At 44.8% G+C, this 27,674-nt stretch overlaps 2 protein-coding genes and 1 long non-coding RNA gene across 3 annotated transcripts; 2 read left to right on the top strand and 1 right to left on the bottom strand.

Annotated features, from left to right (window-relative positions):
• The first annotated feature begins 2,329 nt into the window (after positions 1-2,329).
• LOC114770610 (retinol dehydrogenase 12-like) lies at positions 2,330-7,281 on the top strand. Its single transcript, XM_028964648.1, has 5 exons — positions 2,330-2,651; positions 3,015-3,133; positions 5,340-5,463; positions 5,887-6,213; positions 6,687-7,281. Exons 1-5 carry the CDS (start codon positions 2,330-2,332, stop codon positions 6,944-6,946), a joined length of 1,152 nt encoding a protein of 383 aa, XP_028820481.1. The 3' UTR covers positions 6,947-7,281.
• A 200-nt stretch (positions 7,282-7,481) lies between these two features.
• On the bottom strand, positions 7,482-23,232 carry LOC114770050 (uncharacterized). The gene is made up of 3 exons (XR_003743301.1): positions 23,010-23,232; positions 18,458-18,578; positions 7,482-8,289 (listed from the first exon to the last, which is right to left on the bottom strand). It is a non-coding gene; the product is annotated as an uncharacterized LOC114770050 (long non-coding RNA).
• Positions 22,276-26,380, top strand: myclb (MYCL proto-oncogene, bHLH transcription factor b). Its single transcript, XM_028963653.1, has 3 exons — positions 22,276-22,646; positions 23,034-23,652; positions 24,883-26,380. The coding sequence occupies exons 2-3, from the start codon at positions 23,064-23,066 to the stop codon at positions 25,542-25,544; spliced, it is 1,251 nt and encodes a 416-aa protein (XP_028819486.1). The 5' UTR covers positions 22,276-22,646; positions 23,034-23,063; the 3' UTR covers positions 25,545-26,380.
• The last annotated feature ends 1,294 nt before the right edge of the window (positions 26,381-27,674 follow it).

Here is a 27,674-nt window from a genome sequence, read left to right on the forward strand (position 1 = left end):
CACACTCCCACACACACACACACACACACACACACACATACACACACACATCCAACACAGCTAGCAAGAGGTTATTTGGCAGTGCTGAAGCTAAAGAGTCTGGAGACACAGAGACTGAGATGTTTGACCTAATTCCCCATGTGTAAAACCTTGAGGGCAGCACCACAACTCTTCACTTCTCGGACATGCGAGGATCTTGCCTGCGTGCTGAAGAACTCTGTGACCCTCACAGCCGTCACTCGGGGGCACTTCTATTTCTGATGTGTGAACATGTTGCTTAAATTACTGGACATGTTTTTTTGTCATGTGTGAGAAAGACCATGAAATGAACTTAAAGATATGAAGAATGCCAAATATCCATGGATAAAATGCATAAAGAATGCATGAAGACATCCATGAAACATCTCATTAAAACCTTAATCCACGTCCAGGAAGTCAGCTAAATTAATATTTAAACACTCAGCTTCCACATAGCACTAAGCAATAATTAATGAGCATTTTTATTGCTTCCACATTACTCGTTCAGAAACAAGTGCTTGATAAGATTATTTTTTTCAAGTCAATCAAGCCAAACCTACACAGCCACTTGCCCTTGTAAGTTAAAAAACGGCTGTGATCTGTTGCCACCAGGACAGGAGGCAACGCAGAAGCAATCTCAGCGGCATCCTGAACTATGATGGGCACAAACACAGAACGACACCCAGGCACGGGTACATGGGGTATCTTTGCTTTTAGGAGAAGGGGAAACCACATGCCCTGAGGAGACTCCTTCCAGATGCATGAGGAGCCAACAAAGAGCGTAACAGAAAAGCCTGTCACTCCGGGTAAAAATCGCTGAAGTTGCTACTAAAGACTCCAGCTTAAGAGGCAAAAGGGTTGGGCCACTAAATCCACACAGGGTTGGTCCATGTGCAGCAACATTCCAGCTTAAGTTTTCTTTTAACAAAAGGAAGAGCCTTAGGAAGAGTTATTGTGTTGTGTTACAATATATATATATACACACACACACACACACACACACACACACACACACACACACAATGATTTACATTGGTAGATTCTCACTGAAGGCATCAAAACTATGAATGAACACATGTGGAGTTATGTACTTAACAAAAAAAGGTTAAATAAGTGAAAACATGTTTTATATTCTAGTTTCTTTGCTCTGATTACTGCTTTGCACACTCTTGGCATTCTCTCGATGAGCTTCAAGATGTCGTCACCTGAAATGGTTCTCCAACAGTCTTGAAGGAGTTCCCAGAGGTGTTTAGCACTTGTTGGCCCCTTTACCTTTACACTCTGCGGTCCAGCTCACCCCAAACCATCTCGATTGGGTTCAGGTCCGGTGACTGTGGATGCCAGGTCTCCACTTTTTGTTAAGTACATAACTCCACATGTGTTCATTCATAGCTTTGATGCCTTCAGTAATAATCTACCAATGTAAATGGTCATGAAAATAAAGACAACACATTGAATGAGAAGGTGTGTCAAAACGTTTGGCCTGTACTGTATATTTGTGCACATAAGCACTTAATGTATAAAATGCTTGGTTAATTTGTGCCATGGACATGCGGATCAGTGTATCGGTCTATTTGCTGCACAAGCAACACTCTCATGCTTTTCTAGCGGAAACGCCCTTTCAGTAAACAAAATCAACTCGGCCTGCCATGGACAATGGAATCTGGCCGACTGAGCAAACAATACACTTAAACATAAATACAATGATTTATAATATTTGCGTGTTATCCATGTGCTTTACTTTCAGACCAAGAACACTTTCACTGTAAAATGATCCTTCAACTGATAACTTGCCATCATGACTGAGGAAATGCAGAAAAAAATTAAATGAATGGATTTACCTATAAACCTGGATTAAAATATCGCCTATACTCAGATCTAGGCTAGATTAAAGCAGAGTTATGTAGACAGCTATGATGAAAAGCATTAGGACTGTTTTTACATGTAAGTGCATATGCTTCGGTATGCAGAAGAGCCCCCAAAGTAACACGCCCCTACAATCTATGGCACAACTTTGGGTCTAATTGTGGGGGTGGGGGGTATTATTGGGCCTTACGGGTATGGAAGCAGACCCGTAATCAGAGGGTTGCTGGTTCTAATCGTCCACTGAGGTTCCACTGAGCAAAGCACCGTCCCCACACACTGCTCCCCGGGCCCCTGTCATGGCTGCCCACTGCTCACCAAGGGTGATGGTTAAAAGCAGACGACGCGTTCCATTGTATCACCGTGTGCTGTGCTGCAGTGTTTCACAATGATAATCACTTCACTTTCACTTTCACTATATTGGCTGGATCTGACTTTTGCAGGGGTCATGACCCCTCCGTGCCCCGTGCTCCGGGCCTTATGGATTGCAGAGCTCCACTTCAGATGTGAAGGGGCGCAGCGCCCCCTGGCGGCCGTGGAGGTTGCGGCAGCCGGAAACTTGTTCAAAGTGCGACAGTTCGCACGCCGAGCGTTACAAAACTCGACGGCGGCGGCGGCGTCTCCTCGATCCGGCCAGATCGACGCGATGATCCTCCTTCTGTGCGGCGCGGCAGCGGTCGCGGTGTACGCCGTGTGCTGCTTCACCGTGCTGCGGCTTCCCAAGTGCCAAAGCCGCGCCAGATTAGACGGGAAAACGGTGGTCGTGACAGGTAAATCATGCGTTCACGCAGCAGAGGGAATTATGACAATAATAAGGGGCACTACTACCCAACCACTACCAATATTATTTGCATGTGCATGATCTATAGAGGAAATACCATACCGATGCATTGTCACATTGATATAATTATGCATGTATGAATTGTGCATGTTCAAGTAGAACAGATATATTTTCCAGCCTTAGTTTTCCAAGCAGCCAGTGTCCTTTCCCCCTTATTAAAAAAAAAAAAAACACCTTCTTGCTACATCCAGTGTCATCGTGAACTTTGCCAGGCTCAGTGCCAGCTGTTCCAGCAGGGCCAGTTGGCACGGGTTCGAGATTCAGGTTCACGTCGCTGTTACTGTACACGCAGGGTCCAACACTGGCATCGGGAAGACCACCGCACTGGACCTGGCCAAGAGGGGAGCCAGAGTAATCCTAGCCTGTCGAGATCAGAAGAGGGCCGAGGCTGCAGTCAGTGACATACGGCGGGTGGGAGAACCGTCTCAGAGAACAAGAATGTTTTATATATATATATATATATATATATATATATATATATATATATATATATATATATATATATATATATATATATATATATATATATAATTACAAATGTATAATTACAATGTATATAATTACATTTACATTTAAGGCATTTGGCAGACGCCCTTATCCAGAGCAACTTACAACGTGTTTTCAAGTTGCCATCGATGAAGTGATCAGTTCTAGTTCATTAGGACCCTCATCTATGAATACAATCTTTTTATTCACTCTTGTTGTAGATTCTGTACACAAGTTAGACAATAAGAAGGTAACAATTTAATCTAAATATTCTCTAAAGAGGAAGGTCTTGAGCTGCCGTTTGAAAATCCTCAGTGACTGAGCTGTTCTGACCTCGAGGGGAAGTTCATTCCACCACCGAGGGGCCAAGACAGAGAAGAGTCTAGATTAGTTGCTGTCATTTCAAACAGCCCATATTTCATATTCTATCAGAACAACTGGCTTGCATTATATACATTAGAAGGATAACATAGTTATTTCCAGAGTGTTCTCTCACTGTTAGATTGAAAGCATGTTTATAAAAAGTCGGACTACTACTGTGTTTCACGATAGGACGGAGAAATAACTCGCACTCAAATTGCCATTCACATTTTTCATTTACAGTCCATCTGGAAATTATTCACAGTGCATCACTTTTTACACATTTTGTTATGTTACAGCCTTATTCCAAAATTGATGAAATATTTTACACACAACAACAATCCATAATGACAATAATGGCAAATGTATTAAAAATAAGTGTTCCCAGCCTTTGTCGAGAAGCTCACCTGTTTCACCTGATCACCCTTGAGATGTTTCTGCAGTTCAATTGGAGTCCACCTGTAGAAATTTGCACATGATTAGGAAATGGCTATATACCGACGCTTCCCATCCCACCTGATGGAGCTAATGGGCAAAACTGGCCAAGGATAGGCGTGCTACGAAGACTTCAGGCTGTAATTGCTGCCAATGGATGCACTGTACATTCACAGCATTTATCTGAGGCCCTTATCCAGAGCGACTTACAACCAGTAGTTACAGGGACAGTGCCCCCCTGGAGACACTCAGGGTTCAGTGTCTTGCTCAGGGACACAATGGTAGTAAGTGGGGTTTAAACGTACGACTTTGTGGTCTTCCCTACTTTTGGAATAGAGCTATATTGTAAGTCAGTGTAGTAAATATGAATTCCCCAAATATGAATTCAGTTCTTACTTGAGTTTAAAAGAGAGTGTTTTGTGGCACATCCCGGGGAAATGCAGACTATTTAATTGTTCCAGAATACAGCTAGCATGAAGCATGAATCAAATTTCAATATTTTAAAAACATTTGTATTTTTTTATTTTTGTCATAAGACAAAGCAGAGCTTACAAAGGACAGCCGAATCAATGTATTGTCTTTGGTTTCATGCCATAATTCAATATTAGATTGTTACATGGTCTATGCAGCCTATGCAGAACTCCTGCTCTCTGGGTTTACTGTCATTTCCACCAGACACTTGAGATCATTCATTTGTAACCATAGCAACAGTGACTCAAAGGGGGAATGTATGTCTAGCCTCTATAAGGGCCAATAAAAACATGTCAGATAAAGGCAAATATTACTGAAATGCAGTGTATAATTACATTTACATTTTCATTTACATTTATGGCATTTGGCAGACTCCCTTATCCAGAGCAACTTACAACGTGTTTTCAAGTTGCCATCGATGAAGTGATCAGTTCTAGTTCATTAGGACCCTCAACTATGAATACAATCTTTTTATTCACTCTTGTTGTAGATTCTGTACATAAGTCAGACAAGAAGAAGGTTACAAGTGAATCTAAATATTCTCTAAATAGGAAGGTCTTGAGCTGCCGTTTGAAAATCCTCAGTGACTGAGCTGTTCTGACCTCGAGGGGAAGTTCATTCCACCACAGAGGGGCCAAGACAGAGAAGAGTCTAGATTAGTTGCTGTCATTTCAAACAGCCCATATTTCATATTCTATCAGAACAACTGGCTTGCATTATATACATTAGAAGGATAACATAGTTATTTCCAGAGTGTTCTCTCACTGTTAGATCGAAAGCATATTTATAAAAAAGTCGGACTACTACTGTGTTTCACGACAGGACGGAGAAATAATTGTTTTTATATTATACTGTATGTCTTCAGGAGAGCGGCAGCAGCGAGGTTGTATACATGCATCTGGATCTGGCCAGTCTGCAGTCCGTACGCTCCTTTGCCGAAACGTTTCTGAAGACGGAGCCCAGGCTGGATATTCTCATCAACAATGCAGGTAACAGAGCCCTGTTACTCTAGTAAAACCATAGATGCTGCTAAAAGAATGAACGGCAATATTTCAGTTAAACAAAGGCATTTAGTGGATTAATGAAAGTGACAGTGACGTGATTGTCATTGTGAAACACTGCAGCGCAGCACATGGTGAAACAACTAAATGTGTCCTCTGCTTTTAACCATCACCCCTGGTGAGCAGTGGGCAGCCATGACATGCACCCCGGGAGCAGTGTGTGGGGACGGTGCTCTGCTCAGTGGCACCTTGGTGGCTCTGGATTCGAACCGGCAACCTTTCAAATACGGGTCCGCTTCCTTATCCACTAAGCCCCATTCTCCACTGAGATCATATCTTTAGAAGAAGTCTTTGGATGTCCTGTAAAGATAAGACCGTCCTTGTTGAGGACAGTGAATCTGTCTCACACAGGCCTAGTGGTGGAGGGCACAACGAAGGACGGCATGGGCATGATCTTCGGAGTCAACCACCTCGGGCACTTCCTGCTGACCCTTCTTCTGCTGGACCGGCTGAAAGAGAGCGGCCCCAGCAGAGTGGTGAATGTGGCCTCCAAGGCCTACGAGGTTGGCAAGATCGATTTCGATTGCCTGAGCACCCACAAGAAGCTGGCGGAGGGCAAATCCAGCCTGTCCCTCTTCTTCCGGTACAGCCACAGCAAACTGTGCAACGTGCTGTTCACCCACGAATTGGCCAAGAGGCTGCAGGGCACGAATGTTACCTGCTACAGTCTGCACCCAGGTCAGTGCCCAAACATATATATATATAAATACACATTTCATATGTCAGGGAGGTAGGGGCCAAGTGGGTAAGACACTTGCCTGTGAACCAGAAGACCATAAAATCACAGGTTCAAACCCCACTTACTACCTTTGTGTCCATGAGTGAGACACTTAATGCTGAGTGTCTCCAGGGGGACTGTCCCTGTAACTAAGGTGCTCAGGAGAAGGGCACCTGATAAGTGCTGTACATATTTAAAATATTTATTTAAAATATTTCCTCTATCCATTCACTAGCCATTCTTCAGTCAAGTCATGGAGTGTCCTAATAATGTGCAACCGTTACCAAGCAACAGACAACCCCCCCCCCCCCCCCCCCCCCCACACACACACACACACACACACACACACACATTCATATTTTAACTGTACAACTTTTCATAAGGTTCAGATAATGGAACTGTTCATTTTATAATCATATATTTTTCCTCACAGGCCCAATCAAGACAGACATCAGCCGTCATAGCAACCTTCTTTGGAAAATGATCTTGTTCCCCATTCTTACACTCTTCTTTGTGGATCCTGTATCTGGTGCCCAGACCACCATCCACTGTGCCCTGCAGGAGGGCATTGAGCCCCACAGCGGGCGCTACTTTGAGAAGTGTGCTGTGAAGGAGGTGAAAGCCCATGGCCGAGACGATGCCGTGGCCAAGAAGCTGTGGGAGCTGAGCGAGAGGCTGTGTAGCCTGGCCTGAGAAATCTGTGCACAAAAAAGAAACGCACATTCTGACTTGAAGGGCTGAATTTTAATGGCGTTCACACTGTTGTATTGTTTTTTTCTAGAATAAACAGACTTAAACAATACAGTACCACTTTTTTTAATGATGCAAAAGTTCTCCACCCGAGTCGTATCACCATTAAAATACAGCCCTGCGAAACATACACCTGGGTTTACAGACTGCCCTTTATGTACTTACACCCGTGTTTACAAGTAATAACAAGTTAAATATAAATCATAATGCAATGACACCAGTAGTTGCAGTTTAGTGTACAATTAATTTGTTTATTAATAAAATATACTTGATCTAAATGTTGATCTTTTATCATTCATAGTACAAGAAATGTTGTTTGGGGAAATATAGGTAGTTTTTGTGTATTAGTGTTATACACAAAAACCCATACACCTGGCATTACAGATAATAATTTCGATATCAATTTTGACTTTTTAATAAATAGCAGAAATGTATCTAAATAAACTTTGATAGTTTAAAATCTAATACAAAAGGTATAGTTAATATGCATAAATATGACAAGAATCTCCTGGATACGTGATTATGCCATTAAATGTAATGAATTAAGAAAATCATACATTCCATTGTTTAATGTTGCTCTCAAATACATTCTATGAAAATACACATGTAATGTGAATATTATCATTACAGCTGCCACGCTTTGTTCAGTAAAAATGCTTTTAACAAAACATAGAAGTGTGTCTTTATTTGTGTCACCACTAGATGGCGCTCGAAAGAAGAAATGTCTAAAGACATTGAGTCTGCAGAGGGTGACAGGGTGGCCCAGCCCCATCACCAACTGGGCCTGTCCTGGCACGAGGTGTTTTTTTTTTTTTTTCGTTTCTGCCAAGACGAACCCCTGTGTGGCGGCGGCAGACTGGAGGCTTTTCGCAGACTCTGGGGTGGGCACCGTCTGCTGCAGTCTGGGCACAGGATTTCACCCCACCTGGCACCGGGGTGGACAGACCGTGAGGTGAAAGATAATTACCCAAAATGCAACCCTTCACTGCACACATGCACAAATCCCCCCCCCTGCCACATGGGCCTAGCAAATTCTAGATTTCACTACTCTTTATTGAAGTCCCTGGAAATTCATGTCAAAAACGTGGTGCCAGTGTTTGATCCTAAAACTCTCCCCACCCTTGGGCATATGTCCATTAAGCTGTAACAGGACCCTTAGCATGTGGTGGATCCCTGTAGCTTGACTGGCGGGTCGAGGTCTCCTCCTGTGGGGACAATGTGGGGCAGCAGGGCTTTGAAGCGTAGGACAGATGAGTGTCTCCAGCTGTCCTTTGTCCACTGGTGTCCTGTTACCACACACACACACACACACAGATAAACCCACTTACATCACCAGAGCACACACAAAGAGATACTTATACACTGTCTCTGATTGTTTCTTATATTCGTTCTAAGCATTATATTTAGATCCATTCAATACCTTCCTCTACATGATGATCTGCTAGATGATCGGCTCAACCAAACAAGAAAAGTTCAAGAACCACAGCTGCTATTTCATCCTGCTTTCACAGACGAACCATTCCTAAGTCACAATGTTATTATTTAATAGTGGACTTAGTTGTTTAGTATGCATTATATTGGCAAATATTTTACATAGACACAAAGCCATCAGTACAGAAATAATTGAAATAGAAAATGTTGCTGTGGTGTCTAAAGCTGTATATTTTTTAGGGTCTTAATTGATTTACAGTTTTTAACCATTAATCGCACATTTAGTGATTCATTAAATCATGATTAATCACAATTAATTATTTTGCCTAAAGCTATAACAAGTGAGACAAGTGAGAAGGAATCTCAAGACTGGGTGCGACGTGGAGATCTGGTCATTCCATAAAATTTACTCTGTCGGTAAATAACTTTAGAGTATGCGTTAAATATTTATGAATCAATTGCCATGAATAATTTTGATAGCCCTAATTTTCATTCAGATTTTGGGCATTTTTGCCCTGTGTAAACAATTAAGCCCAGGCACGTGGTTGCTTGCTGCTCTGCTCTGTTGTGAGTTCATCAATTTGGGGGCCACATCAGAAGGGCTGGTGCCACTGAACCACTGAGTAAAAGTGAGAACGCGTAACAGCTGACTCTCCGGACCCTCAAAGCCTCTTTGTCTCGGTTCTGGCGCGAGTTGAGCGCTGTAATGCGCCGATACGGCCACTTTGGACCAAAGCACTTTAGCATGATTATGCCGGGCATGTGGCTCTTTTTTTGTGTGTGCTTCTGAAGCATTTCAGCAGTATTACTGCAGCCCTTTTGGCCATGAGCCCATTTCCTTTAGCCCTACACCACACCACCGTCAGTCTCACCCGCTGCACAGCTGCCCTCTCCGGACAAAAGTCCATTCATCTAAAGTGATCCTCAGTTTGCGCAAGCTCTGGACGGACTCTCCTGTTGCTCGCGCAGATGGCCAGGCGGGAAAAGCGTTCCAAAGTCGAAAAATGAATGAAAAGTGTTGGGACGCATTAGATTAAATAAGATTCATGAGCAGAGATCGAATCAGACATGGTTCGGAGAGAGAGAGGTGGCGTGAGCAGCTCCGCAGATGGACAGAAGGAGCCTCATCTCCCCCTGGTGCCGCTGAGTGATGCATCGACCAGGCGCAGGGTGATGAACGAGCAGCGGCCTGTCCGACGGACTGACGAATGAGGGAGAGGGTGGGGTGGGGCTGCGGGGGCCGTGAGGAGGTTTCGCAGAGGCCACGGGGGTGCAGCTCGATCAATCACGACGATTGACAGATACTGATCCGGGGGTTTAAGGCGTGGCTCTCGGGGTGGGCTGGGCTCCTTGAGAGTAAACTGGACCTGGGGGGGTAGAGGGATGCAGCGGTCAGAGACCTGGGCCCACGGCACGGCTGCGTGTGGAGGGGTTAATTCATGAGGGCGCTGACTCTGCATTTCCACATCGGCATCCCCCTCCCGTCGTGCATGGGGGGTGCACGTCAGTTGAAGAGAAATACTGTCCCTCTGCCCTATCAGATCGCCGGGCTGAAGAGTGTGTGGATTTACTGCCCTCTGGTTGTGGTGTGGATATCTCTCAGATGAACTAAACCCTAAAACCGTACTCGTGCGCGCAGCTACTTGCTCCTTGATTCATGTGCCAAAGAAATAGTGGAAAAAGGTGGAAAGTCTGGCAAACTCACGCGGCCGCCGTGCCGCATGGATATTCATTAGAGGGCACTGGCTGATGTAATCCATTATTGCCTATTGAGGGTAATCAGTTAATATTGACCTGTGATGTTTGCGGTCTTCGCCTGGTATTGGTCCTGAAAGATTGGTTTTCCTTTAGCGGCTCTTTCAGTGAGCCAATAACCAATAGTCGTTATTCAGACAATGACTTAGACAAAGCTACTTTGGCTGAGTTGCAAGCATGGCTATTTTGGTGGGAGGGGGGATGCCGCTCATGCTCAACAGGGATTCTACATAGCAGGTCCAGCTCAATGGGACTAGACTGGTTCACAAGAAATATGCACAAGAATACAATACCATTCAAAAGTTCGGATGCACCTACATTTCCATTTACAGCATTTATCAGACGCCCTTATCCAGAGCGACTTACAATCAGTATTTACAGGGACAGTCTCCCCTGGAGCAATTTAGGGTTAAGTGTCTTGCTCAGGGACACAATGGTAGTAAGTGGGATTTGAACCTTTGTCTTCTGGTTCACAGGCAAGTGTGTTACCCACTACGCTACTACCACCTACTCTGTGGCAGTTACGAAGATGAAGATGGAGCCATTTTGAAGAATCCAACAAAAGAAACATATTTAGTATTTTTCTATCAGGAGAAAGTGAAGAATGTTTGATGAATCTGTTTTTCCAGGGTCGCCTCTTTTTACCTTCATGGTCACTATTGTCAGTATCAAAAGCCACTTGATGAGATGCTCATCAACATGAGTGAATGATAAGAAAGTGTTCAGGCCTGTTGGAAACCGTCCCACTTAAGGCGGCTGAGAGAAGCCAAGAGTGTGAAAAGCTCCCATCACAGCAAAAGCTCCCAGTTTTTTGAGGGATGCAAATGTTAAACTTTTTGGCTTGGTTGCTATATTTTTTGTTTATTACATAACTTCACATATGCTATTTCGTAGTTCTGTATCTCCAGTTTTATACTGTAAAAAGGCCCATAAATGAGTAGGTGTGTCTGAAACTTTGACTGGTAGCTTCATTTATTTATTAGGAATGTCCTGATTCAATCTCAAGTACTGGATGGGGGTCCCGTTCAAGGCATAATTGATTCCCAATCGCTGTAGTTCTGCATCAGCCATGCCTAAATTTGGTTCCCCTAAAGAATTGTGGTAGGACCATGCCAACATGTCTGCTGTGTGGAAATATTTAAGAGGAGGCCGTTCAGCAGCATCTTGTAAAGTCAGCAATTCTCTCGTTTTGCAGTGCCATAGTAACAGAGCTTCATTCAGTAGCGCCAATTCGATTAGACACTATTTTCCAACAGGAAACAGAAAACTTTCAATTGTATTGGATCTGTATCAGGGAGAAACATCCCTAATATACATATTTTTATTCAGTTCGCAGGCATTTTCAGGTATTCATTTAGGAGCTCGGCAGTGCATGCAGTATCTAGAGTTTTAGTAAGTCGCTGACCATAGATCCACGATGTCCATCGTGCCAGCAATAGTACATAAGAAGCACATTTTTTCACTGTCTATGCTATATATCAGACATGAAGTATTTTCTGCATTGTTGGTTATGGGGACCTCATTCGTGATCTGTCTTCAAAAAATTGTGAGTTGCAAACCTTGCCGAGGACAAAATCTCGACTTTCCCCCCCCGATGTGATGTTTTCTCACTCTCGTTGACGTCTCTTGTGACGCTCCGTGCCAGGCGCGTGAATGAATATTCAGGCCTGCGGAGGAACAGTCAGACTCTAATTTTGTGTTTTGGATGTTTTTGCGAGGCTTACTGACTAAAACAGCGTTAAACGGAAGCAGGAGGTCTTCTGCAGCCCTTCCCCCTCCCTTCTCCCCACACTCCCTTTGCACATTTACAGTGTGTCTGGTCGACTTCGAAGTGGCTGATCAGCATTTTGCACAATTGGCGGAATCGACGTTCAGGGCACACTTACCGCCTCTCACTGCGTTCCTGGAAGAAGCGCGATAAATGATCACCCTGAAGGGTCTCAGGGGGGTTACTGGCACGCCTTCTCCCTTCCCAGGATGTCCAGAGGAGCCAGTGACCCAAGCGCACCCCTCACCCAACCCTACTGTCACCCCGCCCTCTGGCCTTCTTTTCTACACTCTTGCATCACAAAGGCACCAGTGTCCCTCCTCAGTGCCAAAAGAGTGTCCTCTCATTTCAGTCTGGGCCAGATTAAATCTTTAAGGGTCTGTGGGTGTAGCAGGGGTGTCATGGATGTGGGCCTTGCGTTCTGAAGAGGGCCAGTGATGTGTGTTAGTATGTGTGTGTGTGTGGTGGGGTGGGTTTGGTTTCTTGGTCAGATCAATGCATGCGCGAGGAGCATTCCCAGAATGACTTGAATTCCTGTAGAGTTGCCCTCCTGCTTCTTCGGCTCCGCCTCCTCCTCTGGTGGCTTCCCAGTGTGACCTATCTCCTCTGGGGTGAATGAGTGGCAATGTGCTAATGTGCCCTGCTTGACTTCTCTCAAAAGCTGCCCTTGCCCTCTGGTCCTCAGTTCTCCAGCAACATATGCTGCTGCGGAGGACAATGAGGGTGGCTCTCGGAGAGTCTTTGAGAGAGTGTCTTCAACTGTCTTCAGCTTCACTTAACCTGCATGAGTTGGGCCGTAAAAGACAGTATTGTTAGTGTTAACCATTGTGAGCTCCATTGATACGAACTGTTAAAGGGAAAAAAAAAACAATTGCATGGACTTATGGAGCAGGGGAGGAGAGAAGGGATGAGGATGATGAGCCCTTCTGCTGTTTTATGGCACCAAAGGTCTCTCCTTTTCTCTTTGGCGGCTAATGAATATCTCATGATGGTAGCAGATTGCAGGGTGGATCCAAATATTGAGATTGTCACTTATGAAGAGCAAAGACAAAAAAAATTACACAATGCAAGGCAGAATAACTGCCAAGTGACACCCAAGGAGTTATTCATGAGCTTAATTCATGGTCCCGAGGGACTCCCAAAAAGACATTGTCATGAATGTTAAGCCCAAGCAAAAACTTTTCCCTGACATGCTGAACCAATGTCTGTGGTTAAGCTGACCGCCATGGCTACAATTAACCGAAATTAAGAACCATTATGGTCAAGATTTCATCGCTGCCTTGTCTGTTGTCACAGATTTTTTGTTGTAATCCTGTAGCTGGTGTGTCAATATAGTGAAGCAATAACCGTTTTAACAAATATTAGTGAGACAGAGACCTTGAGGTACAAGGATTTTACAGATTTAACGGGAAAAAAATGATAAACCTTGATAAATACACCCAACATCCAATAAATAATTTTTTTTGCGAGAATAATCATCATAAAGCAATGTAACACCAGACTAGTCTTTAAAATGGGGGAGTAAGTTGGGAGCAACCAGTTATCTGTTAAATTAGACAGTAACACTCTTGTTACTAGTATTGTGACATAAACTCTTTTCATTCCTGGTTTTTTTTGTTCTTGTGTGTTTCACATTTCACATTTTTCTGAAAGTTAGCAGCTACCAATGTATGACATGTCATAATCCGTGAATGACTTAATGGGGCGCAGAGACCTATTAATGTCATTTTGTGTGCGGTTTAAGTAAAAACGGTATATTTTGCTGCACATTGAAACTGTTATTGAAAAATGCTACATTAGAATGCGATTTGGTAAATGGGGCAGGAAAACATGTGAAAGGTCCTTTTTTAACCCTTCAGTGGAGGAGGCAGTGGTTCAGTGACCATGCTGGTGGCAGACGAATGCAAAATGCTCACGTGAGATCATGGTCAGACATTGTTGACAGTAGACGTTAAGCTGAGGGTGTTGACTGCACAGCCGCCCTGGGCTTACGTTCTCTGCATCGGTTCCTTGTCATTGTCCTCTGTGTTGACGCTGCGGCCGCTCCGCCTTTGATGTGTTCGCGCAGCCCCGGCCTGCAGGTCGATCTGGGTCATCTCAAGCCCTCCTGGCTCAACGGCAGCTTTTGTGTTGGATCGGTAATCCTGATCTTGACCAGATACTGGGCCAGAATGTGTAGCCTCTCTGTCAACGGCCGTCACATTCCATCACGCCTTTGTTGAAAGGCCTCACCATTGGTGGACTGAAAGGATATGTATTGTTCGCTCGGTCTCCCAGGAAACAGCAGTTTGGAGTTCAGATCGGAGACTGTGCGAAACGAATAGGGGAGTGTGGGTCATGCAGGAACAGCATGAGAGAAAAAAACTAATAGAAAACTGGCTTCACTTCACTTGCTTTGATTGGCACCGGTAGCTTGTACTTTTTTGACACAGACCCGCCTGAGGGGCCAAAAAACACCCCCTAGATTTGGCACATCAGCAATTTCCTACAGCATTCTAATAACATGAAAGCAGTGAGTCCTTTTCTTATTTCCCCATTCTCATTTCCACGTCCTTGATGGTTCATGACACAGAGAAAGTCAGTGAATGCACCAGCATCTCTCTCCCACTTTGATGCCCTTTACCATGACACGACTGTCACCAGCCCCCATCAATTTCAGGATCTGGAAACTTGACCAAACTCTCCCTCCACAGAAATGACTATTTGGGTGGCTTGGGTTCATCTCAGTTATGGAATCAAAACAAACGTGTATTCAGGGATGTGTGTGTGTGTGTGTGTGTGTGTGTGTCCCTTGGGACCATTTGGAACACTGGTGACATAATGGCTGTCCGTGTCGGACCACACGCTGTGTGTGTATGTCTATGCCCATGCCTGTCTGTGTATGGTGGGCTGGCCGAATGAATGAGAGGGAGACTGCAGAGCCAGCAGATGCTCACAGTTGAGCTGTTATGAATAAAAGGGGACCAATGTGGAGGTGGGGGACAGACACACTGGCAGAGGGGCTTTGGGTTGGACTTCCTACTGTACAATCCCCCCAGTCCCACTGCGAACAGACCACAGAGCCACCCAAATCCAGCTGGGCCCTGCTCCCCAGGACCTAATCTGAGCACACACATACTCAGACACATGCCCAAACACACTCCCTAAAACCATTTTGGAGAGTTTCTCCAAACGTTGCTGTTTTTATGTGAGACACATTTCAACATTTTCCATTTTTGACATAAAGGACACATTTTCTGATTTGACATGTTTTCTGATTTGTAAACGGGGAAGAAAATGTATAAAGGTCCCCTGACATTAATGTCACTCTTACTGTCCCCTTATACTGTATCTGAGGTCTCTTTCCGAAATTCAGCCTTGGTGCAGAATCACAGCGACTTTTATCCAGTCCCACAATGAGACCTCCCCAGGACACGTTTTGGTGTCTGTATGAGCAGGAGAGTGGACTACAGAAGTGAGGGGGCATTTGCGAAAATGACGTCATCAACGCCATTCACCAACCACAATGTTTGGCGCAGACAGGAAGTAGTGTCAGCGTTTTTACAGAAAAAATCAAATTAACCCACTGGTTCTTCAGAGTCTCACGTGACGGAACTAAAAAATACATTTGTGCTCATTTTTACATCCAATCACAGAGCAACTGCAATATTTCACATGTTTGGAAGCCATGCCGGTCGGTGGTGATAATGTTGGGAAAAAGGGGGTGGTAGTGGCCTAGTGGGTCAGACACTCACCAGAAGACCCAGGTTCAAACCCCACTACTACCAAGACACTTAACCCTGACACTTAACCCTGTCACTACATATTGTAAGGCGCTCTAGATAATGGCGTCTGATAAATGTCATTAATGTACATGTAAATTCTCTGTGTGGAGAAAGCATGAGAAGGGGAGGTTGATGACATAATGGGACAAATTCCAGATCCGACTGTCTGAGCTACCGCCAAAGCACTCTTTACACCTACCAGCATTTCTAGCCACTGCTGAACCATAGACAGGAACTCGTATTAATGTTAAAATATATCACAAAGTGAAATTTTCATGATAGGGAACCTTTAAATTAATATCAAACTTTCATTATGCACATGATTTTTCACTATTACAATCGTATAAACCTTTGTTGAAAAGTTTTTCTATGTCCAAAAAAACTTACAACTAAAGGTAGCTCAAAAGAAATATATTTATAGGATTAAAAGAAAAAAGCTTGACATAAATGACTACATAAATTGCAAATATGCAGTGGTAGATATAACACAAATGGTTTTGACATATATGAGTGATGGACTTGAAGTAGTTGAAGTGTAACGATAAGCATTTGAGCATTTTGTTCCAACATCCTCTTCCTTCCACAGTACCAGTGTCACCCATTCATCTGCAAACCAGCACCTCTGACTGCTCATATCGCCCAAGCGCATCCATGTGTGCTGGGAGGGGTATTTAAATGTAAATGGTACTTCTGTTCTGCTTTCTGAACACAAAAGCAAATGCCTGGATACAGAAGAGATGTGTTTGGGGGGGTGGGGTTGCACCACACTGTGAATGAGTGGGCTGCAGAGATGCATAGAAACCACACTCGACATCCTTCGGAACATCTGTTTTAGATTAATATAGTATAGTGATATATAGAAATGTGGGAAATGTCAAAGTTGTGGGTATTTCACATTTAGAAGGAATTAAAATAGTGTGAATTTATCTTCACGTACACATGCAACTGGTCTGTTGTTGTACTTGCACACACTTACCACTAGGGGTCTCTGCGTAATAAAACTGAATACTAGACGTTGAACAAAAGCTGTATGTTCCTCAAAATTTCTCTTTCCAAATAAAGAGAGACACATTGTAATATGGGAAGCCCACACACTACCGTTTTTTTTTTTTTTTATCTTTTGGGATCCCATCCAAGCCAGAAGTAGAATGCAAATCTGCTAAATGACAGGGAAAACAAATTCAGTTGGCAGGTGGTGACTGGACAGACAGAACAGGAACCTCAGACAGCGGTGCGATGGCTTCTGCATCCAGGCCGGTGAAGGCAAGAAGGGCACAAATAAAACACGTGGCGCACAAAAGCACACTTAACATGCACGCATCGCACAACAACACACGCTCTCCCTCTCCCCCTCTCTCCCAGTCTCGCTTGCTCACTCTCACTCTTATTCTTTTAAGACACGCATTCACATTGACTGAGCACAGGGCTACACTCTGTATACACACTGGTTACAGGGGGAAGTGGTCGATTCACCTCAGATGTCACCTGTAAGGAGAACTTCCACATATCTTACTTCCACATAAGTCCTAGGGAAGTTTGCCTGCAACCACCAAAACGTTCAAAGTTTAGAATAAAAAAAGTAATACACTGAAAGAACAGGACCGACTGTCTGGAGCGAGACCAATTTGCTTATGAGGAAGATGGAAATGTTTCTATTTTTTTTTTTGATGGGAAATTAATGCTGTTGTTTATTTTTCTCCTGTCACGCACTACATCAATGGGGCATAATTATTGATTATCATAATACCTGCGAAAATAACATGTTTTATGAGTACATTATTGTGCGCTCTCATCTGGCATCCTGGAGAGTACAAATTTGAAAGTGGCTAGAAACAATGTGAGTTCTTGCTTGGTTCCTCTGCACAATAAAACAACAAAAGCTGCCATTCTCCTCATTGCCAGATAGTAGTTATGAGACCTTCTGTTGCTGTGAAATGCATTTTTTAGCACAAATCGCTCCAGCTCTCGGCACCAGTTTGTCTTTTGTGGAGGTTTGCCTATCCATCTTTCTCTCTCTCGCGCTCTCTCTCTCTCACACACACATATCTCGGCCTCTGCCGCCTGTCATTTCTTCCCCCTCTTTCTTTCTCTCCCTCCCTGCCACTCACGGGTTAGCTGCCAAGATGCGGCTCGCAACAAGTACAAGCCGTACCCGGAGCAGAGCTGAGCTGACACCCCGTCCTCGGCCGGCTGACTCGCGCAAGACCGCTATAAAAACCTGAAGGGGGGGCGGTGATTAACGAGCACCTGCCAATCAGGCCCCGCCGGCGGTGCGGGCGCGGCCACGTGACCCCCCGAGCTCACATTGCAGAGAGCCGGTCAATACACGACAACTGGGGTACGACACAGTACAACATGTGACAAAAGTCTTTCTATGCAAATTTGAATAATATTATAATAACAATACTTCAAAACACATATAAAATGCCAACAACTGACATAAGCCTACATTGCAGGGAATACGTCTATTCATACTTGAAATATAGGAGAATGTCATCCCCTGTTTCTGATACGAGCTTTGTCTCACCATCGTGGCGTTGCCACGGGAACCAGTGTCTTGTTTTTGTTCCTGTTCTTATCCTGGTCGGGCGTCAGTGGTGAGGCCCCCGCCTCTGCAAAGTGACTGATCAGCACAATGATGCTGCTGCTGCTGCAGAGGGCCTTTTACACACACACACACACACACACACACACACACACACACACACACACACACAGAATTTAGAGGCCACCCACCTTTGAGTACTCTTCATTTACATAGAGACACTGCAGGAACCGTGTGCCCTCTGATTGGTCCGACATCTTTCAAAATGTGGCCAATGGAATACACCCGTCCCATCATGCACCCCCCAATAACCTGTCATGAAAGAGAAAAATGGAGACGTGTTAGGTCACGCTCACCTAGCCTTACGCAAAGAAATGTATTTATATTCTAATGTAATAAGAGAAGCAAAAAGGCTGCAAATCTATTCCCCGTTATCTGTTCCAGTTCTGTGGCTAAATCCTAATTAAAACAAGCATTGTTTTATTTTAATATGCCGTTCTCTCAGGCTTCCTCAGCCAGGATGTGTCCCACGCGCCTCACCAGGTTTCTGCAGGTGCAGGGTCTATACAGCTCAGGGCAGAAAAGCTATATGACACCCCATGCTGCCTTAGCGCATCACAAAGGGCTCCAGTCATAATGAGGCAAACCGCTTCTCCTTAGGACTATTAGAGCACAAATCAAAATATTCATACGCAGCTTGTACGCAGCTATTAGGCTGTTCATTGCACAATAACTGAAAATAATATTGTGGAACTCTTGTTATCCTTTGCTGACCTCTGACCTTTTCCAAGCCCATCACTTTGCACAATTGCTCATTGCTATTTTGCACAACATTGCTGTACTGTACTGCAGCATTTGTATACTGTAAATATTTTTGTGATGTTGCACTGTCACATATTGGCTGTGATCGTGGCTGCATAGAATCAAAATTTGAAATCTAAGATGAACTGTAACTTTCATGAATCCAGGACTACATCTCACTGGGTAGAAAAAAGCAATGCCACACTCATCCTTCTGCTTGAACAATCATATGGTGGCAAGAAGCATGGACTTTGAGTGAGGCTGCTAAAATACATTGAGGAGGAGAGGTGCATTCCTTCTGTATCTATATCACACTGCAGATAGCCAATGATAGAAAGGGATTTTTTTGATGATAAGGATTTAGTAAAAGTGATTAATTGTCACATGTGACACACCACAGCACATCCCCCAGTGCACACTGTCAAATGTGGCCGATCTTCTTTTTCCTTTTAAACCCATCCCTTGAGGGAGAAGCTGGCTATGAATGGTGCGGGGTAGCGGTGTGTGGGGATGGTATTTTGCTCACGTGGACCTCAGTGGCACCTTGGCAGGTCTGGATTTGAACCCGCAACCTATACTTGGTACTATGTGTGTACATGTGGCGTGAATGTGTATTTTTGACATTAAAGCAGCCCTTGATCGTGTGAGAATTTAGGAGTGCAAAAGCAGGTTATTTGTTGCTGAAATGTGACAGAAGTGGGAGCTCGGCGCTGAGAAGATTCTAGGGGTGCTGGGGGCGACCTTGACCTTCTCGTTGCCTCTCCTGGTTTAACCTCTGCTCCAGCAGCCTCCTTTTCAGCATGCACCAGCTGGCACATCAGCCTGCTCGTCCACCTGTCTGCTCTTTACTGTCAGGAAACCGGCTGCAGACAAGTCATCAGTGCCGACTCCCCACAGCACAGCCTTCGCAAATGGCTTTCTTGCAGTTAAGGAGCCAACCAGATTGCGTAAATTAATGCGGTGTAGTGCAGTGAAGGGACTACATGCTTGGTGCTCGCAAATTCACAACTTCTTTCATGTCTGGTGCTTTAAAAAGTACTGCTTCTTCACAACCTTAGTTTGATGGGTTTTTTTTTTATTTGTTCTCTGCACCTTTGCGCTTATTTTACAGGACACTCAACGCAATATAATTTCTTACCATTATCCAAAGGCCTGGAGGTTAGAAGGTTAATTGGCAATGCTATATTGGCACTGGCACATCTGTCAGGGGTTGTTCCTGACTTTCGCCTGGGGGTGGATGTGAAATGCTGACGCTTCCCATGACTGACCAATGCCTGGATGGATGTTTTGAAGTCACTGGCCTGGGCATGAACCATCTAAATTTGCCAGGCCAATGTGATTAATCAAACCGTGTGTGTCTGTGATAACGTTAAGTGATAGAGTTACAGTGTGCCTTGGAAACCAACACCCAGATAGCCCCAACCTCACACATTCACAAGATTCCTGAGAGCCTGTGATGTGTGAGATGTCTGGGAGCATCAAAAGGAAAACTCTTTCCATTCAGAAAATCTTGGACATTGGTACTTTTTGAGTACTTTGAAAGAAACCAAGTTTTTAGATCACCTCAAATGTCCCCTTCCCACCATTTTTAGTTGATGCTACATGCAGCGTTGAGGGCAGACTTCTTAATTAGCACTTCCAGTGCAATAACAGAGTGTTAATCTTGCTGGGCCCCTGCCACTGTGAAGAGGACGTCTGCCATTGTCCTCCAGAGTCACTGAGACAGCAGCTAGCATCTCCTCCGGTCCTCCCCTTTCCTCATCCAAAAGGGAATTAGGGGCCGCTAATAGCTCCCGGCCAGCTCCCAGACACTTTCCTTGTTCCCCATTTACCTCACTGTACAAGGTTCTTTTGGAGCATGACTGGGTCTGCTGCTGCGCACCTTCTGGAAATGTACACCTCATGTGTGAGACAAAAACAGGAACAGCTTGAATCAATGCATTATGCATACCATGCCAGGTCTTTGGGGACTGACGGTGCATTGCAGGCATGTTGTAGCTAGGGCATGTTTTAACTCATTCATAGTGTCAGTGCCAAGTCCACTGATATGTTTCCGACAGCATTATTTTGGGGACAAGATAAGCAGGAACATTTCGTAGGAATTACGCAAATCTCACGGCAATCTACATTACCTGTTTACATACATATCAAAAGAAATAAAACAGATCTAATCTAATTTAGTGAGGTGCTTTGCAAAGAATGATTCGAAACAATTTCGGGAAGATCTGAGGGGAGGCAGAAAGGGGTTTTGTATAATAAATGACATTATGTCAGGAGTCACAATCACACAATGAATTTCAGTATATCCTTGATTCACACCGTTGACCAACACAGCTTCAGTTGTACACAAAGAGATAGCAAAAAAAAAAAAGCTGGAAAAAAAAAAAAAGAGTGTGGGATGTGAATGTGTGTGTGCATGGGGGTGGGTGGGTGGGGGGGTTCATATATTGGCTTCTCCGAGGATCTCTCCTCTCTCCTTTTGTTCCGTATGAGGTCAAGATCTTAGTCTGGGATGAAAGTGTTTGCATGAAGGCAAATGTTCAATGATTTCATATTCGATTCTTGAGTCATCCATTAGTGATACAGGTCTAGGATGGATGAGGTTAATTGATCTGTCACTCACTCTAACTTGCTCACTTTAAAGGCAATCTTTGAAGCACTATCAATGAATCAATGAATACCGGGATAATGCAAAGTATGAATATGTCAACAATGATAAATAAGCACTCCTGCGCCAGTTGGAATAAATCATTTTTACAGTCATTTACATTTACAGCATTTATCAGTCATGGCTTGTCTTATTTTTTTCCAGGGCATTTTAAATCACTGATAAAACTTGCAAGACGTGATGAAACTGCTTTGTATTTTATCACTTCATTTATTTATTAGTCTTCTTTATGTGTGCGCCTGTGCACGTATGAATCAGAAGATGTGCTTGGGTGTGCCACAAAAACGCAAAGGGAAGTCAGATCAAGCGTCACTTCGTGTTAGATATTGCGCACTCGTACATCATTTGACAGCTCAAAAAAAACATCAGGAAGAATAGTTTTTTTTATTTTTTTTTAATCAATAATCTAATGCATCACAGCAAGTCCACACCGAAAGCTGGAGCATGAACTGCTGCCGCGCTCCTCGCAGGAGTCCTGCGCCTTTAAACGGGGGGCGTGGCCCGGCGCCTAACCCCCGCCCCTCATGCAAATGAGGAACTCCCGTTCTCGGATCATATAGTGCCGTGCCCGTTTTAAGAGTTCACAGCGAGAGCAAACCGCGTCTCGGCCGGCCAATGAGTTCAAGTCCCGCTCCCTACACGGCGCGGCCAGAAGACCATTAATTCGGCCGCGGGATTCTTCTCGTCTTCTTCCGCCCCCTGCAACTAGAAGCGTCAACGCATCTTATACTTTTCTGCACGCGGAAAGGGGAAAAAAAATACATTTTCAACAGAGAACTTTTTTTTTTTTTTATTCACATTTTTCTTGGTGGATTTAATTTTTTTTTTTACGCCGGTAAATTATCGGCCGGTGGATTTGCCCCCACCCCCCTTCAATGCATCGCAGGATACTTTCAGCTGCCCGTCGAGCGGTGAGTATTCCGCACTTACGCAAACTTTACCTCACGTGCTAAGCTAACCGCTGCCCGGTTAATAACGCGACGCGCCCGGTTAATAACGCGCTGGACGGAGAGGTTTGGGGTACAGTTGTCACGGCGCGGTCTTATGTAATATAACCACGTTGCGAAACTTGGGTGTTTTTAAAAAAAAAAAAAAAAAAAAAAAAAAAGCTCAGCCCCCTGCTCCGAATTTCCCCGTTTGGAGGTAATTATCGGTGATGACCTGCTCAATTAACAAAGGTCGAGGTCACGACCTGAACGCTGCTCGTTCACTTTCAAGGTTGCTACTTTTATTCTCCTTTTAGTTTTAAATGCATGCGAATGGGTCGTAATTACCTGCCTTTCCTCTCCTGCCCGTAGAACAGGGACTAGTTGTGGAAGACGCCGCCAATGCCGGGCATCAGTTCCGCCGCGCCGCGCTATGAGAGCTGGGAGATGGAGCTCGACCACTCCCAGCACTATTTCTACGACGACCACAGCCCCGACGAGGACTTCTTCAAGTCCACCGCACCCAGCGAGGACATCTGGAAGAAATTCGAGCTGGTGCCGACCCCACCCATGTCGCCTGTCAGGACGCTGGAGGGTGCCGCCGGGGCGCTGTACCCGTCGCTGGGGGACAGGCTGGAATGGGTGTCCCAGTTCCTGGGCCAGGACGACGAGCAGGAGGGGCCGTGCAAGCTCAGCGCCGAGGAGACGCTGGGGAATTTAAGCTCCATCATCATCCAGGACTGCATGTGGAGCGGCTTCTCTGCCAGCCAGCAGCTGGAGAAAGTTGTCGGCGAGAGGCTGTCCTGCCCCTCCGGCCAGACCAAGCTGCCGTCCCAGGCAGGCAAGGCGCACTGCGCCCCTGCAGACGTGCCCGCCCTCAGCGGCCTGGCGACGGATTGCGTGGACCCGGCGGCGGTCCTCACCTTCCCCCTGAGCAGCAGCTGCAAGAAGCAGGTGTCGTCGGGGTCCGAGTCCCACACGGACTCGTCTGGTGAGCCTTTTCCAGCGCATGTCTAATCCTGGTGGTTGTAGGGTGCCGCTTCTGTGATGGTCGCCGTCAGTAATACGTTCGTGACCTGAGACGCACCGAGGTGCAGTTGGAATGGAAACATGCGGTCTATACATCCGTCGTCGTATTACTGAAGCTTGGTTACTTAGACGGGGGACAAAGTTGGTTGCATTTTATTTGGGTCACGTCGCTCCTGTTTAATAGATGTGGAACGCTGCGGCGTGAACTTGCTGCATGCGGCGCCCGTTTGCGGCGCAGGAATGCACGACGCTGCGAACTGTTGCAGGTTACTAGGGGGCGGGGCCCTCGGGATGATTGGCTCTCGCGTCCACCAGTGGAACGCGGGGAAGCCTCTGCCGCGGGTTCAGATTAGCCCACGGCGCTGACTGGTGAATTGTCCCCGGGGGGGGGGGGACAATAGGGGGCTTTAGGCGCAGCTTGATACTTTTCTTCATTAAGTCCACATGGTCGGGGACAATGGTGTAATGATGCCTGTGGAGATTTTCGCGCACACGCACAAAAATTGGATCATAAAAGGACTTTGGTGCAGGGAGACACGTAAGGAACCTTACATTACTGTAGCTCAATAAAAGCTCCATTCCATTTTTCATTAACATACATATTAACATTTCTAAAGGCACCAACACCTTTTTGAAATGTGCATTTTGAAGGATTTATTTATTTATTTATTTATTTTAATATGACAGCTGGAATGCCTTGTTCTGCCCCGAATGTTGGAATAAGACCAGGCCTGTGACTTGCCAGAGTAAAACACTGTTTACCAGGGAGACAGTCGCTTGGCTGGAATTAAAGGGGTTCTGCGAAGCAGTTAAAAAGTCGTATAAAGGCCTTTAATTTGTCAGAGGGGCAGAGCGCGGCGCTCTGTTACTGGAGCGGAGTTTAACAGTGCAAAAAGAAAAGTTTGCCTCGCAGCGCTTGGAATAAGAGGACGTTAAAGCCTTTTTCAGTGGAGCGTGATTGTACTGTGTGCCATTGTCCGTTTGCCAGAGAATACTGGATACTGTACACAGAACCGTGGAAAAGAAGAGCATTGATTTAGCCATGTGCTCTAATTAGGCAATTCTAGATTAAAACGTTGATCTGTAATGTCATGTTTTAACAGTGTTTTGCACAAAGAACATGCAATACAATTATAATTCTGTATGCAAAGTGTTTAATTCTTAAACACTGACTCCTGTGGTTTCTTTGTAGATGACGAGGAGATTGACGTGGTCACTGTGGAACACAAGCAAAACAAGGCGCGGCTGGTGAGCGGCCGCAAGCCGGTGACCATCACCGTCCGGGCGGACCCCTACGACCCCTGCATGAAGCGCTTCCACATCTCCATCCACCAGCAGCAGCATAACTACGCCGCCCCCTCCCCCGACAGCTACCCGGATGCTGAGCCTCCCCGCAAGAGGGTCCGACAGGAGACCTCACAACCACGCCCCGGATGCACCCCGCAGACTCCGGAGAGTGAACCTCGAGTTGCGGTTGATGCGCCCGCGCCTAGCAGCCCCGCAAGGCCGCCTTCCTCATCCCCGCCACCGTCATCAGCCCCTCACCAATGTCCCAAAGCCCAGATTGCCAGTCCACAGAGCTCGGACTGCGAGGACACGGACAAGCGCAGGACCCACAACTTTCTGGAACGCAAGAGGCGGAATGACCTGCGCTCCCGCTTCCTCGCTCTGCGGGACGAGATCCCGGGACTGGCCAACTGTCCCAAGACCCCCAAAGTGGTGATCCTCACGAAAGCCACAGAATACCTGCGCCTTCTCCATTCCAGTGACAGGCACAAGACACAGGAGAGAAAGCAGCTGAAGAACAGGCAACAGCAGCTGCTGAGAAGGTTAGCAGAGTTAAAGCGCTCCTAAAAAAACAAAAAAACAATCCCAGCCTGGAACTGAGTCAGACGTGGCGGCGGCGGGACCATGCGCTCGCTCCTCACTGTTCCTTCATGACAGTGGAACCTAAAGGATCTTGGGAACGTTATTCTTTAAAATTCACTTCTTGAGTTTGTACATTTTTTATTTTTCTTCTCCCATTTTTTTGCACATAAAAGAATAACGAGGCAATTAACTTTGTGAAATTTGGAAACTGTTCTTGGCGTGCTCTGGTGAAAGACTCAAACGTTTGTTTTTCTGACAAGCTTTTGGAATTATTAAACTGGCTACATACGAGCGTGAAAGAGGAAAAAAAAAAAGATAAAAAAAAGTTAATTTCTCCGCCGAATAGAGAAGTTTTTCAGTGAGTTAGCATGCAGGTTAGGTATTGTTTGAAATGCAGCAGCTATATGCATGTATAGATATACCGAACACACAAAAGTTCCAAAATGTTTTGTCCATGATATTCTTAATTTATTTTTCATTTAGTGAAACTGGAGGTTTACTAAAACGATCAGGTGGTGAAATCAAGAGAACTAACTTAATATATCAGACTGGTGTTCACATGTTTTGTAGCAATATTACGCCTGCTAAGTGGTTTGACAGGAAAGGACATCATCACTTTGGATTACTTACAAAGGACTTTATTTTTTTACCTTTTTTTTTTGGCCAAGGAAGCTCACGTTCATCTCCAATTGTTTTGTCAGTTAGCATAAATGTTTTCCATCACCAAACACGTGGCGCGATATCCATTTTCAGCCTTGCAGTGTAAATAAACTGTCATTTAGACATTAAGGTGTTTGTACATACTAGTCCTGCTGTATAGATGTAAAAAAAAAAACTACAAATGTATAAAATTATATATATATGTACACTTTGAGTTTCAAACCAAATCAGTGCTGTCAATGGACTTTTTTTTTTTTTTTTTTTCCTCCTTCTTTCTTCTATTTCATGTATGCTGACACTTGATTAGCCAAGATGGGTTGATAAAGATATCTCACAGCTTCTATTTTTGTTAAGAAAATGTGAAAATGAAAACAAAATGACACTTGCGTTTAATCACTAGCCACTTTGTGATGCTGTTTTCACTGCCTGTATAGTTGCGTATCAGGTGTGTTTTTATTATTTTTTTCTGTTTTGTTTTTCCTTCCCCTCTCCTTTGTACTGAAATGCAAAATTTTGTACTATATTTTCCTACGGAGTTTTCAGCTTATTAATTTTATTATCTGCTGGTAGCATGTGCTGTTGAGTAGACCCCAGCACAGTAGACCCCCCCCCCCCCCCCCCGCCACTGGTGAAGTTTAGGTACTTTGCATTTTAAGAAATGTCTTCAAACACATGCACATTCAAACAACTATTTGTTTTTGGCAGGCCTTAATCAAAACTTTAGATTTGGACAAAAAGGAAAAAAAAATAGAAAAAGTCCTTATTCATGTTGCTGTAATTTCCAGCTGTTCAGCATCAGCACATGCCACCAGTAGTCGCTTCCCTTTCCTTTCCAGTTTGGAAGAACAAAGCCTTAGGAACAAGTAGTCCTGTTTCTGTTTAGCGTCCTTTTTTTTTTTTTTTGGTCTGCTGTTTGCGTGGTTGTTTCCACACTGGGCTTTACGCTTGCAGTAGACTGGTGGCAGCATTATCTCAGCACTTTGTGTTTAATACCTCATGAGCCTACACAGGAAATCAAACAATTAATAAATTCTGTTCAAACATGTATGCTTCCTTGTTGTCTTTTGCCTGTGCTTCATTTGTGTTTACTTAAACTATGAACTTTAAATAAGTTTTATTTTGACCAACTGTAGTGCCTGGGTTTGGCCCATATTTGAGGTTTCCTCAGGTCAGCTCCACAGGAATAATCTGGATATTGTGTTTAATGTCTTTATTCCAATCCACATCTGGATTAATGCCTACGTGAACTCTGCAGGTTCCCCTTTCATACTAGGAACTGTCTCCACGGAGATATGTCGTCATGACCTCCTCGCCATGGCAACCAGCATCACTTTTTCAAAGACCTGATCATTCAGTTTCCATAGCAACTCAAACGTCGCTATTCATACGTCTTCCGGGAGGTGCGCATGAGCCGATGTGCTTTAATACGTCTGTAGGCTAACGGCTAAAATAGTA

Source organism: Denticeps clupeoides, chromosome 20, assembly GCF_900700375.1.
Source record: "Denticeps clupeoides chromosome 20, fDenClu1.1, whole genome shotgun sequence".
Classification (NCBI taxonomy): Eukaryota; Metazoa; Chordata; class Actinopteri; order Clupeiformes; family Denticipitidae; genus Denticeps; species Denticeps clupeoides.

Excerpts from the sequence above, each read along its gene's own strand:
- LOC114770610 (XM_028964648.1), top strand. The coding sequence starts at position 2,330 with ATGACCCCTCCGTGCCCCGTGCTCCGGGCCTTATGGATTGCAGAGCTC. Across the intron at positions 3,134-5,339 it reads CAGTCAGTGACATACGGCGG|GAGAGCGGCAGCAGCGAGGT; the intron begins GTGGGAGAACCG and ends GTATGTCTTCAG. Across the intron at positions 5,464-5,886 it reads TATTCTCATCAACAATGCAG|GCCTAGTGGTGGAGGGCACA; the intron begins GTAACAGAGCCC and ends TGTCTCACACAG.
- myclb (XM_028963653.1), top strand. The coding sequence starts at position 23,064 with ATGCCGGGCATCAGTTCCGCCGCGCCGCGCTATGAGAGCTGGGAGATG. Across the intron at positions 23,653-24,882 it reads GTCCCACACGGACTCGTCTG|ATGACGAGGAGATTGACGTG; the intron begins GTGAGCCTTTTC and ends GTTTCTTTGTAG.